The 15928-nt window shown below is 42.0% G+C and overlaps 1 protein-coding gene across 2 annotated transcripts in view; it reads right to left on the reverse strand.

Annotated features, from left to right (window-relative positions):
• Positions 1 to 15928, reverse strand: part of grin2da (glutamate receptor, ionotropic, N-methyl D-aspartate 2D, a) — a 133412-nt gene that overhangs the window by 100559 nt on the left and 16925 nt on the right. For both annotated transcript variants that reach the window (XM_019254897.2, XM_027287172.1), the window contains 2 exons: positions 14855 to 15042; positions 8919 to 9059 (listed from right to left, as the gene is read on the reverse strand). In XM_019254897.2, the coding sequence (XP_019110442.1) occupies positions 8919 to 9059; positions 14855 to 15042 (329 nt within the window). The remainder of the gene's footprint in view (positions 1 to 8918; positions 9060 to 14854; positions 15043 to 15928) is intronic.

A 15928-nucleotide genomic window follows, 5' to 3' on the forward strand; every position in this document is an offset into this window, starting at 1 on the left:
AAATGATCAGAGTCGCAAAGCAAGAAGGAAAACACAAAGAGAGAAAGAGGTAGGAAAGGTGCGAGAGAGAGAGAGAGAGAGAGAGAGAGAGAGAGAGGCTAATACCAGGCCAGGAAACACGACAGATGGGAGGGTGACAAGCAGACATGTTGATGAGCAACGAGGGAAGGTGTGAAAAGAAGAGAGGCAGACGATAAAAAGTCCTGTGACCGGACGTAGAGTCCTGACACCGCTTGATCATCCTGCTCATCTTTCTGGTGTCATTTGGTTCTTTAGAAAGAGGCGACTGATGCGGATTCATTCATAATGGAAGAAGCTAAAAATGAGCATTTAATCAGGCGGAGTCTGCTGAAGCGTCTGAAGGTTTGACCTTTTGGGCACAAGACAAACAACACAAACTTTATTTATAGCGAATGCAATCACACTTCATTAATTAGCCGTTCCTTTTAACACGATCTCGGGTCTCCAGCTCCCCGAGTGATCATCCGCTTTAATCTGCTCGCCGAGGTGACTCAACACCGGCAAACCTGATAGCTACAGCGTATTTCTCACCTATGTTCGCCGATAGATTCTCAACGTTTACACCGTAAATATTGCCGGTAGCTGTTATCACAGTGTCACATGAATATATCATGTAGTGTCAACTGGAAGGTATTACGCTACATGTAGCCAACCTTTCTGTTATGGAAAACAACTGATACATTTTACAGTAATTTTCTCTTTTTTTGTCTTGTTTTTTAAATAAAACTGGATATTATCTGTAAATTCATCATTCCAATAATGACAAATTACAAATTTTAGAAAATTAAAGTTTACAAATTACAGTTATTTCTCATTTTTGGACACAAAAACAACTGTATTGTATTTTTTTTCGTATACATGTATGTAAAATGACTGTAATTCATGTATGTATATAAATGTTTACTTCCATACTAACAATTTCATCTTTTTCTTTGTAATTCGAAGGTAAATCTTGGTACATTTATGTGTTATTTTACATTCGAACTCTGATTCTGGATACAAATTTAAGAAACTGACTTGAGGTTGAATATTTCCAGTCCAGACGATCTTTCCTTTTGTTTCATTGTAATAATTCAGGGTATTCCTGGATGTTTAAATTACGATATTTTACGTTCATTTTCATTTGACCGATGGCTCTCCTGCTGTGTGATGATCAGAATGTGAAAGGAGAAGAGGGGAAATCTCAATAAAAAGGGCACCATGTCTGAAGTTTTGGAGAGCTCACAGCGAGAAGCACGAAGGCTTCTTCTGGCTGCTGAAACTGACTGTGGTGTGTGTGGTTATTAAAAAAAGTGAGACAGAGCGAGCGGGCGGTGTGACACTCCTCCACTCCAGATGAGCAGTCGGTCCCCCCGAGGCTTCGAGGTGACTGGCTGAGCTCGGGTCTGACTCTCCTCCTCCACCGTCTCTTTCTGCCTGCTTATCTTCTCGCTACTTCTTTCTTCCCCTTACACTCTCCTCCATTATTCTACATCTTGCTCATTCTCCACTCCTCCTCCAATCTTTCCTCCTCTCTCCGTCTCCTGTTTCCGTCACCTCCGTATCCTCGTTTTTATCTCCCCTGTCATTCTCTCTGCTCCGTTCTGTCTCGTTGGGTTTCTACATTAAGCTTAATCATCAAAGAGTATGCACTATTATAATTAACAGTTAATAATAACATATTTTCTTCCTCGCTTCTTCTGTCCTACATTCTGCATTGCAGCGTTTCTATATTTGAGCTTCAATCCGGAGAGAATTACAATATGCAATTTTAAAAACACAAATAAAACCCGAGATCATCTATTAGACTGAGCGACATCCCGTCTGTCCTATTCTGGTCCTCCTGTCTTCCTCCTAACTGATGTGTCCCCTGACGTCCTCCCCGTCAGTCCACACTTGTGTTTACTTATTTAGTTACAATGCACTCTGCGTCTCAGCTGTCTGCATGCATGAAGTGTCTGATGAATGAAGTGGCTCTAACCATTCAAATCAGGATGAGCCTGAGCAGCGTGTTTAAAAGAGACAGCAGTGTTTCCTTCATCACGAGGATTTTGTTACAGTCCTGAAGTGGTTATAGGACTTTAGTATAGTCCCTCCAGGAAGTCGCGCTCGCAAACAATCAACGCAAATTCAACCAATCCCCGTGAATTCAAGCTTACATTTTTCTCCAATCACCACGATTTTTCTACAAATTTTTCCCCCCAGTCATCGTGATTTTCACCAATCACAGCAATCACCTGCAAAACGCTGAACCATACGTCTTTGAACTCGCTTCTCTTCTCTTCTCTGCAACAAAAATTGCAGCTAAAGATGTTCAAGACAATTCCCTGTGTGGACATATTGACGCCTTTTAACCGGTTTAGACACGAGTTGAGTGGCCAAAAATGAATTATTCTTTTTCACGTACTCCGAGCTGCATCAAACATTGCCAAATTCACAACCTCTGCCTCTCATATCGCAGCATGAGTTTTATTTAAACGCCTCTGTTATCATTTGTTCTGTTGTGTGCTGCTGCTGTTGTTCATAATCTGATGCCTGTGAGCTGCAAAATGATTTCCACGCACACAGCCGAATCACCACCATCACCATCATCATCGTCATCGTCATCATCATCGTTATCTCCGTCTCCTGTCATCTCCATCTCCCATTTACTCTCTCTCCATCCTCTCAACTCTTCTCCAGCTCTGCCTGCCAAACCTCCATCTCACACATTTCCTGTCTTCTCGCACGCGTTCCCTCCTCTTCCTCTGTCTGTACATCCTGACATTTGTGCAGCCGCGGTCTGCGTACGTGAGCAGCTGGCTGTGGAGCTGTGGATTTTTTGGCTAAGGCAGCTATGTCGATGTTTTACGTTCTGTTCTGTTTTTTTTCTTTTTTCGGGTTAAACACACATCTGTCTCGGCTGTCAGCGCACAGAGAGGAACAGTCTGACTGATGGAGATCGTTAGGAAGCAAAACAGCTCGAAAATGTGCATCTGACTTTTCCTGTGTGTGCCGCAAATGTCTCTCATGTGAAAAGATGATTCATGACGTCTGAGTGAAGCTGTCCAGCCAAAGATTTATGCGCTGTAATGTCTCTGTGCAGAAGAACGTTGCCTCAGTGTTTCAGAAAGTCCATAAATCCATCAGATAATTAATAATATCAACTTTCTTTCACTGTCTTTTAATAATGAATTTTTCAGGGTGGATTTGCTGAGCATGCATCAACTGGAGGAGAACTGTTGGCAAGTACGTATCTCTAATTAATCAAGTGCATTTTATTCCAGTGTGGAAGACGATGTCTTGATGTTTGAAAGGCGCAACCGTCAAAACACTACCTTGAACTTCTCAAACCACTCCAGCAACATAATCCACTTCTCTACTGCTGCTCTAGCCGACTGTCTCTAAGAGTAACATCCATCCATTCATCCAACCTTCAATGTAAGGAAGATGTCTTGTAGTGGACGGGTGAGTGGCATGTCAGACTTTCATGTAGGAGTATGTATCATCCCAGCACTGGAAGACCTACACAGATCCTGTTGTCTTAAGAAAGCCCAGAACAAAATAAGGGACACTTCACACCCTGATCACCCCCTGTTTGTAATGCTGCCTTCAGGCAGACGATACAGAGCCATTGGTGCAAGGACAAATAGATTCAAACACAGTTTGTATCCAAATGCAATAGCCACTGTGAATGCTGCCAAAAAATTATGTGCACAATGTTTTAATGTTTTAGGTAATGGGTGCTTTTAGCATGTTTAGTATTTATTTTGATTTTAGCATATGTTTAATTTGATTTATTTTAGTACATTTTAATGTCTCAGGTATTTTTATTCTTATTTATTCTAGTTATTTTAACACTCACTAGTCACTTTAACGCTCGTCACGTCACTTTTATTTATGTTGCACTGACTGACTAGAAGCACTTTCAATCTCGTTGTACCTGTGACAATGACAATAAAGATCTATTCTATTCTATTTAAGTTCACCTCCCATTACAGACCTCAATAAATGTTTGTTCTTCAAACCAACTCCGATCATGATGGTTTTGGTTGTGTAACCCAACTTGCAACCATTTCTTAGTTGAAATCCAGAAAGTGAGTGGACAAAATCAAACATCACTGAAGGAAATCCAGGGTTTTGACTTTGTCTGGCACTGGGGTTGGAGTATTAGGATTATCCCGCTAAGAGTCCATTTTTTGTCTATCAACTTGTAAAGTAGCTGTAAAAGTTTTTAGCTTGCTCCTTTGTAAGGCCCCTTCATCTGCCCGAGCCTGTTCAGGGATTACTGTAATACAACACATGAAAGCTACCTAACTCACAAAGGAAGAGTGTTGCTTTGCCCACAGACAAAACAAGTGCAACTTCACAGTCTGCACGTCTGCTCCGGGCCTGAAAGAACAATAACAACAGACAGAAATTCATTCTCATATTACTGAAGTAAATGGGCCTGTTAACATGTATAAATGCAGTATATGGCCTATGGTATACAGTGTTGTTGAGTTCTCTTGAACGTCTTTAAAGGGTTGATGCTTACTGTCTCTCACACCGCCAGCACTGATAATCACAGATGTCGGAAGAATAATATTATATTGTTGACGTTCAGATTCAAAAATGTGAAGTGGCACCAGTATAAAAACTCTCTGCCTCATCACAATCAATCAATCATAGAGAAAGACCAGAGTTACCAACTTGGTGACCTTCTCGCTGGACTTTTCAAACCCTCTTAAATTTAGTGACTTGTTCAGCCCACTAGAGGAAAGGACGATGAAAACTGATTATGGCCAAACACCTAAGGGGTGACAACTTGCAGATCTTCCATCATGAACCAGAGTGAGTCAATGAAGTGATGTAAGTTACTGAAATAAAGGACGATTGGGTCGATTGTTGAAAAAGTCTGGGACAGTTGGGGAACACTGAAGAAAGAAGTTCATTTCGAACCCTGCATGCCACAATATCTTGCTGTATTTTATTCTCCTCAACCATTTGGCAACTCTGGAAAGTTATCTTGTGACCTCCTTGGGTGTCCTGACCCCCCAAAGTTGAGAACCACTGTTGAAGGAGATCCAAACATCCATAGACTTCTTCATCCACTTCTCTGCTGTCCATCAATATGTTTTACTTTGCCATTACTTCCAGCACAAGTTCAAGAAGAAGAAGGAGATTTTTCTTTTTAATGGCTGAAATACCCACATTTACACTTTGTGCTCTTTGGGCGTATCAGGTAGCTATTTGATATCTAATGCCAAGATGTCAAGAAGCATTAGAGATGGATTGACATTCACCTCAAACATCCCCCCTTAAGTGCCACTAAAGCTTGTGCTCCTTTCCAAGCTGCGAGTCTAACCCCACAGTCTCTGGGTGTAGCTACTTACAGGGTCTTCTTTTGATGAAATGACACTGAGTTTAGCATCTCACTGTCACATTAAAGCATCAGGATAAAAGCAGCACCAGCAATTTCATCATTTTGCAGTCAGACAGAAGATTGCACCGAGCTCTGTCGTGGCATCACTCATCCGATCTTTAAAAACAACAAGTGGGACCTTTAATTCTTGAATTTTTAGAAATTCAAAAGCTCCCAATGTCATTTACATGTGAACAAGGCCACACAATTGTTTAAAACACCAACAGGTTGGGGTTCATTTCTGTCAGCAACACTTCAGTCAAAGCAAAGGTGTTCATCTCCCCCAAGAGTAAAACCCTTCACGTGTTACAGGTGTCATTCATGCTGCTGTAGCCAGGACTATCACCGCCACAAGATGAAAATCCCACGAGCCCCGGCGCCTGTCAGCGTGACAGACAGCCCCTGCTTGCTGATTGAGAGCATTCAAAAGCCACGTTCTGAGGGGCATGAAATGTTTTGCCGAGTCGAAAATGAACCCCCTCACTTCATTAAAGAGCGCAGGCAGGGAACCCGCGGTAACCATCCATCTGCAGCCGAAGTTGTCGTCTGTGCAGGGAAGATTTCTCTGACACCGTCATCAATCTGTCATCATATCTGCACCGATCTGTTATTTTCTGGTGTTAACTGTTGTAATTTAGCCTTTTTCTCTCCCTCAAACTGCCTCATCTGCATCTATTTTAGGAAGTCGTTTGCATAATTTTCCCAGAATGTCTTACAACAGCCGTACAAATTAGAGGAAACCGGTGTAAACATTCACTTTTCTCAGTCAACGTTCAAATGAGATTATGTATGTTTTGGATGAAATAACATATTCTTTTCATAAGATTTGAAATGCAGCCATGCTCAATTCAAAACACTGCCTGAGCTGGTACAGCTTTACCTGGCCGGTAGCTTGCTTGATTTCACCAGGTGTGGCAGCGACGCACCCGCCGGAGCTAAGTTCCTCCACCAGTAGTGTCACAGTGCATTTTCAGAAGCAGAGAACACATCGTCGCTTTTATCACAAATACAAAAATACACCAAGCGGGACACAGCACATGAGAATCTGAGAAGATCCAAATGAATCCGGTCGATTTTTAAAATGAAACTTTTAAACTCCAGATCATAAAACCAGACAAAAGGAAAGCAATTTAACCACGTTGCCTATGTAGCCATGCAAAAGCAAAACAAGAAATCAATTTCCTTTTTCAGGAAAAAGTTACATCGGCTCACTTTAAGTATTTCAAGCACAGAAGATTAAAACAGAAGCCCTACACGCCGAGCTACAGCCACCTTAAGGAGACGTAAATTAATAGATTACAATAAATAAGTGAGCCACTCAACATGGAGGCAATTTTAAAGGGGAATATGATTGCACATGAAGTGATTGAGAGGAAACAAGTGGTTGGTGTTCAATCGGAGTGAAAGGAGAAAAAACAAACTGTAGTTTTTAAGTTCTGACACTAAAATATGTTTGTATATCTCTACACTTAGGTTTTTGTTGCAGAGTTTTTGGGTGTCACTTGTGCAGCCTGATGTCATTGGTATTAAGTGCATGTTAACTAGTCAGTCCATAACCTTTTCAGGGCATACCAGCAATGAAAATGCAAATCAGCTGCAGAAACATCACCTCAGATACTCTCACGTCGTCTTTGAGACGCTGCTGCACATGAACAAACACAAAGTTCCAAATTCCAGCTCCAGCTGTTTCCTTGAAAATGCTAATTTCAATTCCCCTGCTTTTGTTTTCACACCTATCCGTCCTGGGAGTTTGTTTTCTCCTTCCAGCGACACACGCGTCTTCATATTCGATTCAGTGTGAGGCCTGAGAGCCGGCACAGCTGCAGTCCTCTCATGGCCATTCAAATGAAGCAGTGAGGGAGTCAGTGCCTTGCTCAAGGGCATTTTGACATTATCTGTCGAGATCAGGGCTTCCCTCCGTCGTCCGCATTCCCTGAACGTTGACTTAATGCAACACGATATACAAACCGCCATCCGTGAATATATTCTGCATCACTTCTGCTGACAATTCATTTGTGAGTGTTCAGTTCGGCCGCATTAGTAAATTCGAACACAAATCTCCAGAGCCAGTCAAGCAGCAGGTTACCAGACAGCTCCTGTAACTCCTGACAGCTGAAAAGAGGAGCCAAACCTGACTTCTCCAAACAGTTCCCAGAGGGGATTGTGCCAAAGAGCACCAGCAGTCAATCAAGCATGCCGTTAAAAGTTGGACTTGGTGCTATTCTGCTCCTCTGCTCATTGTGTCCTTCCACTTATTTAAAATCCCTCTGGGTAAGAAGGGCAAATTGTCTAAAATGTAAATGTAAAAACTGAGGTGTTTTGGAGATGCTGTACCTGTTTTCACATCACATAGATATGAAAAATGTCTGGAGGTGATTTAAAGTGCAGCGAGCAGCTTTTGCAACAATACAGGGTTGAATGTTTGCTCGGTCTCAGTCTAGGAGATGCGTACATCTTAAGACACCTTCGACATCTGGCATATTTTTAATATTCAATTATTTTTTTGTCTCACTGCAGTGATGTAGAAGTGTACTAAAGCATGTTTTCAGTACACCGTGACATCACTGTTGGGGGTGTGGTTACAGGTGCTCATCAGTGACGGTGCTTTCAACATGCAACCAGGGAAGCTATTTTTATCAAGCCACTCTTTAATAATCAAGACCTGTGATATATTTGGATCTTGGCCTTAAGTTGTACACATCATGTATATTGATACATTTAAACGTCACACCTTGTACTGGGAACTCTAATATTACAGACTTTCCAGTGATTTTACCATACTGTCAGTCATTGGACATCCTGGTGATCTACAAGTTGACAAGGTCCACCCAAAAACACCATTAGTTTTTCAGCCAAACAGTCTAATTGGGAGCAAGGAGCAGGTTCAGTCTGGCGTTCAGTCTTTTGACAGACACACCATTGTTAGCTGCATCTTCCTTCAGTGATTGCAGCTACTCAGTGTTGGACAATTGCAATATTTTACCAAACCTATTAAGATCTGTTTGCTCTTATGTATCAGTGGTGGAAAATTAGGACGTTCTAAGACTTTACTTTCATTGTGAGAATACAACTAGTAGGAACTCGCTTTCCTGCAGGACATGAATGCACCACAATGTCAACATACTGATGATGTTGCAAAATCGATAAGTGCTCAGTGTCACAGTCTTTAATTATTAAATGCAAAGTTCAATATTAAAGACAGAGCAAGAAACCTCCTGGTCATCATACAGAAATCAATCCTCTGTCTAAAGCATCTGTAACAACACCAGTGACACAGCAATCCAGGTATCCGTCACTTTGCCACCGTGTGGGGATTCACCTGTAAAACATCACCATAGAAACCAAGCAGCTGTTTTCAGGCCAGAATGACTCAGCTCTCTGGATTTGCTCTGAATGTGGAAGCTTCATTAAGGCCGCCTGCCACTATTTACTTTTCCATGCTGCTCTGCTGTTTGCTCTCTGTGTCAGAAGCTGCTGTGAATGACATCGAGATCCAAAGTCACCCCCTGTCGCCTCCTCTCCTCCTCCCTCTCACCTGATTCTGTCAGCCACTCTGTGAGTCTGGTTGCCGTCGCTGTGGCAGTTGCCGGCGTACTGCGAGCGGCTGGTGGCCCCCTTGTCCCTCCACAGAGCCATCGCCCCGTGGGTGAGCACAGAGACGCCTTTGGCGATGCGCCTGCGGGATTAAGGAGAGAACAATGTGAGGCAGATACACTGGGACATTTTAAAAAGGTCTTTTTTGACACTGCTGAGGTCCTGGGAAATACAGAAGAAAGTCAGACTGTCTAGGCAGAAGACAGTTGTCACAGCTTGAATAAGTGCATACCCAGTGACAATGAACATGCAACAAGCCTCAAACTTAATAGCACTGAACTCATGTGGAACCAGGAAACGATTCCTCCTCCCCATACCTTGAAGATGAATGGGGCAAAATTTAAAAGCACTCCCATCTTGGCACTTTAAATTATGTGTGACTTTAACAAAACCGAAAGTAATTACATCTCCGCTGACTGAAACGCTGTAGAATTGCCCAATTTCTACAAATGAGGTTCTGGTGTGGATGTGTGCACTTCTCTGCACACAGAAAGGAGATAAATCAAGACTAAAGAGCAAAAACCAAACAGTCTTCCTCATCAGCTCAAAACTCTTTCCTGACTTCTCTGTGCGGTCAGTAGACAGATTGGTCCAGGACATGTTAAGCTTAGCTCAGGGCCTGAAACAGGAAGAACAGGTAGTTTTCCATTTAAAAAAAGAAAATCTAAAACTTTCCAAAAGATGTAAAATATTATTCTGCACATGGAATGTCCTGTTACATCAAAGAAGCATGGGGGTTTTACATGAAATAGTGAAGGTTAGGTGTAGGGTTAGGTGTAGGGTTAGGTGTAGGGTTAAGTGTAGGGTTAAGTGTAGGGTTAAGTGTAGGGTTAGGTGTAGGGTTAGGTGTAGTGTTAAGTGTAGGGTTAAGTGTAGGGTTAGGTGTAGGGTTAGGTGTAGGGTTAGGTGTAGGGTTAAGTGTAGGGTTAAGTGTAGGGTTAGGTGTAGGGTTAGGTGTAGGGTTAGGTGTAGGCTTAGGTGTAGGGTTAGGTGTAGGGTTAGGTGTAGGGTTCGGGTTACAGCTTTCAAAAGTGAAGAAACAAATAATACTTGAGTTTCTTCAATGTAAACATGCCAGTCCAGTGTTACGTTGGCACCTGATATGCGCCCAGTTCATTAAGAGACACCGTCAAGAGGTTTTGATCATTCCTAACAAGTCAAATTTCTGTTTCTACCAAGACTGACAGCATCAGATGTGCCAGCCAGGTGCTGAAACCTCTTAGTGGGTATAAGACAAGAAGGAAGTTCAGGTGACATTGTTACAGAGGTGTTCGGAGAAGGTCTGGGTGGATAGATGATCAACAAAACCTCAGACTTTAACACAGGAGACCACCATTCATTTCCCACTTTCAACTGATTGTTCGGTTTCTGTTTCTCATAACTATGACGATATCCCCTAATGTTGAAGAGTTATATTACCATCAATTTTGCAGGTTGTTTTTACGCCTAAACCAAACAAAACCTCAACCACTAGTAACAGCCGCATTATGAAACAGATCTCATGTTTCCCTCCAGGGCAACGTATTTTGTCATTTAACTTAAAGAACTTGTAGCTGTACGCATACTGTAGTTACATACAGGCACATAATCATTAGATAAAGACACTGGGAGGTTGAATAGTTTACCTGAGGAGAAGAGGCTTTGTTTGTTTATGTGGTTTAGGTGAGATTGAAGAAGTCCATTTGACGTGTTTTAGTGTGGCAGATGCTCGATGTAAAACATTTTTCTCTTATAAATGTTGCAGCAGTAATAGTGCGTTTAGTGTCCTTATGTGCTTGGCACCTGTTTGTGCAATAAAAAAAAAAAACAGAACTAACTATAGCAAATGTTTATACAAGGTTATAAACTTGGGCACCTGCACAAAAATGATTGGACGTTGCTGAGCTGCTGATAGACGAGTCAATAACGGTGAATCATGAATGAAGCAGCCGGTGCCGGTAAGTTAATACAAGCACGACTTCAGAACAACTGAACATCCAGTTTCCAGATGCATTGATGTGTCAGGTATCCTCCATTTCAATAAATAAATGTTAGGACACTCTCTTGCATGCTGTCTGTCTCAGGACGGTTTAATAATAGATCAGACTTTGATCTGCAGGAAGCTTTCACAGAAAGCGAGAGACTATTTAAATTGCACTGCTTTTTAATACGGCTGTAAAGTCAACTGTGATTTGTTACTCGCCGGATAAAAGCACCACCAAACACTTCTCGCTTTCTGATTATACATGTCGCTTGGATTTATGATGTTAAATAAACATTTAAGACCAACAATGGGATCCTGTTATATTAGATGATGATAAGGCCTGCTCCACACAGGCAGGAAACCCTATCGAATGATCCAAAAGGATAAAGCGTTTGAACGAAGCCTCGCATTACCGTTTCGAACATGTTGACGGGACACAACATGAAGTGAAGACAGAGTGTTGAGGAGAGTTCAAAAGTTCAAAAGTGCTCTGCAACGATTTCTGTCTTCTTCACGGGGAATTAATTCACAGTCATGGTGTCTTCAGGAGAGGAAGCTGCTGCTGCAGCACATGTTCTAGTCAAGTGACACGTGCAATATGTTGCTTTCCAGCAGGGACCTGAGTAGAAAATCATCTCTTGCATGTTCGGATTAGTTGAATCAGTTAACAAGCTGGAACGTAATTTCACATGTGACGATGTGAGACTCCGCTCCCGTCACAGCGAGCGTGCCGTTTCTTTAATATGTTAACAAAAACTGCTGGTCCACATCATGAGGATCGTTTGTTTTTTTAGCATCTGGAAAAGCTCTCTGGAGGATCCATCATCAGCAGTCATAAACACAGCAGCAGGAAGCAGAATGCAGCTACAAAACAAGCTTATTGTAATATACCACTGAGGGGGAAGCACATATTATTGGGTCAGATCTTAAGTACTTAATTGTAGGAATTCACAGTTATCCTTTGACTCCCATCAGCATCCAATAATCATTGTGCACTGGTCAAGTGCGTTATGGTACGATCAGGCGAGTTGGTAAATGGTAAATATCTCATTTTAATAGACCAAAATAAAAAACAGGCCATTACTAAAGTAAAAGAAGCAATTAAACAAGTAAAATATAAAAGTATTATCAGCTACATTAACAGTATTTAAAATCCTTGAACAGACTATACTCTATTAGACATTCAGCGCCTGAAATGTGCCTGAATTCTGGAGTTTCTCTGTTGCCATGGTAATTAGGGATGGGAATCGAGAACCGGTTCTTGTTGAGAACCGGTTCCGTGTGTTTCAATTCCATGGAATCGTTTGGCAGTTTATCTAACGATCGATTCCAGCAAGCACGATTAATTACGCCACGTAATTTCCGCAAGTTTGGCACGTGCAGTGCAATCAGTAGTAAACAATGTCACCCACTCGGTTCAAACGCTCCAGAGTTTGGCTGCATTTTACTAAAAAAGACGGCAACAGGGCGACTTGCAATCATTGCAAAGTGGAGATAACAGCGTCGGGAGGGAACACGACGAACATGCAGAAACATTTGCGCACACAACATGCAATATTTTTAAATGAATGTCATGTTTTGGATACGCTTCGGACTGGAGATGAATCTCAACCTAGCAGCAGCAGCAGCAGCCAGGCTATGAACACCTCTGTGGTTACTACGAAAGGTAAATATCACACTGCCTACCATGTTACCACGATGTGCTTCTTTGTAAAACATGCTATAACAGTTCACATTAAACCAATGCCTTCTGCATTACATTTAGAAGATGACCATGACGAGAGAGAGAGTCTGGCTGGCTCAGAGGCTGCAGCTGTACTAGAACTCGCTCCAGTTCACTACCTCCTCTAGATGATGCTGATCAAACTGTTTGTTCTCCTTTTTTTCCCCAAATGAGAATCGATAAAGAATCGAATCGTTAAGCAGAATCGATAATGGAATCGTAAAAATCTTATCAATTCCCATCCCTAATGGTAATGATGGTTTAGATGTTAGTTTAGTTAGATGTTCACTAAGTACAGTAGGTAATGTAGTAACAACCAGACATCTGAGCAACTCAGTTGTTTGAGGAAGGCCTGAGATGAGGTTGAATTGACGTTATCATGAAACCAGAATCACCACTAATATTTAGCTCGTTGTGCATTCATGGTTCATTCCCTGCTAATATTTGTAGAAATTACATCATATGGATTTTGAGGACCAGTGACTGTCAGTGTTTCTTCCGCAGTCACGACACACCTGTCCAAGACTTTCTGATGTGCAGGAACTTTGTAATTGTTTGGCTGCCGGCGTGTCCGAATGCACCATAAGTTCCGACTGACAGTCAAGTCTTCAGACGGCCCCCATCTGCGCTGGTCACATCCTTTTAAGTATCCAGCCCCAGTCACCATCTGTGTTTCACAATGAACCGTGACGTTCTGCCTGGTAGTGACAAGTGTGCTGCTCATTTGGGCTTTTCCTTCTAGCATGGACACTAATTTTACAAGCATAGGAATCAGATGCATTGGAAATGCTGCATCCCAGCAGGTACAAGAGTGTTTAATAAAACATGGAGAGGGACATGGCAAGGTAATACTGTATGCGGGATGATGCATGAAAGAGCTTTCACTGCTGTTGTATGTTGGTTGATTTTACAAGATGTAAAAATTATAGTGCAAATCTTGTTTGGATTTCTGCTGCAACATTTCACTTGCAAAATCTTCATCTTTGAACTGCATTATTTAAATTCAATGCAAAAAATTCTATCCTGCCTCCCTCTGCGTGTCCTGTCATGACTGAGGAGGATTTAAAAGCAAAAATCAATAAAGGATTCTACCTTTCACCTGGATTCACTTGGTCAGTCTATTTAGATTAGATTAGATGAAAATTTAATGATCCCTGTGGTGAAATCAGGTCATCCCTGCAGCAGAGAATACATCACAGACTGAGCAGGTGGTTGTAAAACTTTACTGCGTAGCTCCGTGTCTTGCTGCAGGGTAAAAAAAAAACAGAGGTGCACAAAATGTGTGTTTTGGAGATGAAATAGAGAATGTGTATTTTCACACTGATCCTCATGTATTTTTTAAACTCATCAGTTTGAACTTTCAGCAGCTTCAAGGCGCCGCACTGCAGAACTCACCTAATGCATGTAAATTCAGCTAAGAGAAAAGAAACTACAACATTAGAAATGCATTGATTGCACAACAGACTGTACAGAGGGATGCAAACTGCTTCTAATGAGGTAAAGAACCTTTGAAGAACGTGCACAATCTTACAAAGAGCAGTTCAGAAGTCGTCTTTGGGTTATATCTTTTATATTTTCAGACATGTTCAGAGTTTTTGCCTTGCAGAAGACCTCTGACTTGATTAAAAAAAGATTTTTGCACAGATTTGAGCGTGCAGATTATTTTCTTCCGTAGTCTATAGCTCCAGCGCCATAGGACGTCTGATTCCAGGATGAGCTCTGTTTCTTTCCTCCACACATTTTTATTTAAGAACTGAGTTCAGGTGCTTCAATGAGTTTCAGAGACAGAGAAGTTGACTTAACACTGAAAATAAAAAAGGACTGCATTTTCACCGCACATAGCCATGAAAGTTTGGTGGTGGTGTGGGTGGTGTAAAGAATAAATAACACCATCTACTCTGATGAAAAGTTGAGTTTCTAGTCAATAGAAAACACCCTTGGTCCAACAGAACCCCAGGGTTTTTTTTGTTGCTGCAGCCTTGCGAGGTTTGGTATCATTCATGGCTCATGTTATCTAATGTTTGCAGATTTCAAAAAATCATCTTGGTGGTCCATTCTTGAGCTTGTGAATACTACGGAGGACGTTTTTTTGTTCAGTGAAGCAGATATGGTTAATAATCTGAAGGAGTTCTGTTACTCTACTGCTCATTTATGTTTTATAAGCTACATACAGTGTATCGACTGCTCATACCTTCGTGGCTCGTCCCTCCAGCCCTGCGGCCGGATGGCGAACAGGGCCTTGGGCAACCCCTCCAGGCCCAATCCAGACAGGGCGGGTCCCACGGCGAACCACATGTGACTGGGCCCGGCCTGTCCCGCCGCCCAGGCTGCCCGGAAAATCAGTTCAGCCTCCTCCAGGGAACAATAGAGCAGACGGACCTGATGGAGGACGAGAGGAAGAGAGAGAGCGTTAAGGAATGGAAGCTAAGGAAGGAAAGGAACAGACGTAACAGGAGAAGAAATGGAGGGATAAAAAGGAGGAAGGTAAGGTGGAGAGTGAAGGAAGAAAACGTGAAATGAAAGAGAGGAGGAAGAGGAATAAAGAAATGATTGAGAGGTAGAAAAGAAATGGGGAGTTGGAAATGAATGACAGAACGTAGAGCAGGAAATAAAGAGAAAGAAAAAGTTAATTTAGGTTTGATGAAGAAGAAAAATGATAAAAAAGAGGATAGGGGGAAGGAGACAGGAAGAGAAGCAGCGAAGGAAAGATGTATGGAATAAGAAGGAGGGAAGAGGAAGAAACAATAGAGCGAGGAAGTAAAAGAATTACAAAAAAATAAAGGAAGGATGGATGTGAAAATGAATTCTCCATCCTCCGCCCCTGATTCCTGCTGCTGGGCCTCATAATGTCCTTTCATGATTCCTGTACAATTACAGATCATATTCATTCATACATCAGAGCACGTCCACACTCATGCCTCCATTAATTAATTAATTTATTTATTTATTTTCCACACAGTGAGCTGTACTTGAAGAACGGTGCCTCTTGGTCCGCTTGCATTTCCCCTTCATACATTATTTAAGAGGGGGAACTGAATGGACGGGGTGGGAGGGCAAGATTAAAAAAGACAAAGCGAGTAAAAAAAAAAAAACTGAAACTAGAAGAGGGTGAGAGTGTGTGAAAGACGCTGTAGAGTGTGTGTGTGTGTGTGTGTGTGTGTGTGTGTGTGTGGTTGATGCTGAGGGTGCTTCAGATGATTACTCAGAGGAAGCACTTGAGGAGAATTTGCGCCACAGTCTTTGCAAGACAATCTCAGAGGTTATA

Source organism: Larimichthys crocea, chromosome XIII (assembly GCF_000972845.2).
Source record: "Larimichthys crocea isolate SSNF chromosome XIII, L_crocea_2.0, whole genome shotgun sequence".
Taxonomy (NCBI): domain Eukaryota; kingdom Metazoa; phylum Chordata; class Actinopteri; family Sciaenidae; genus Larimichthys; species Larimichthys crocea.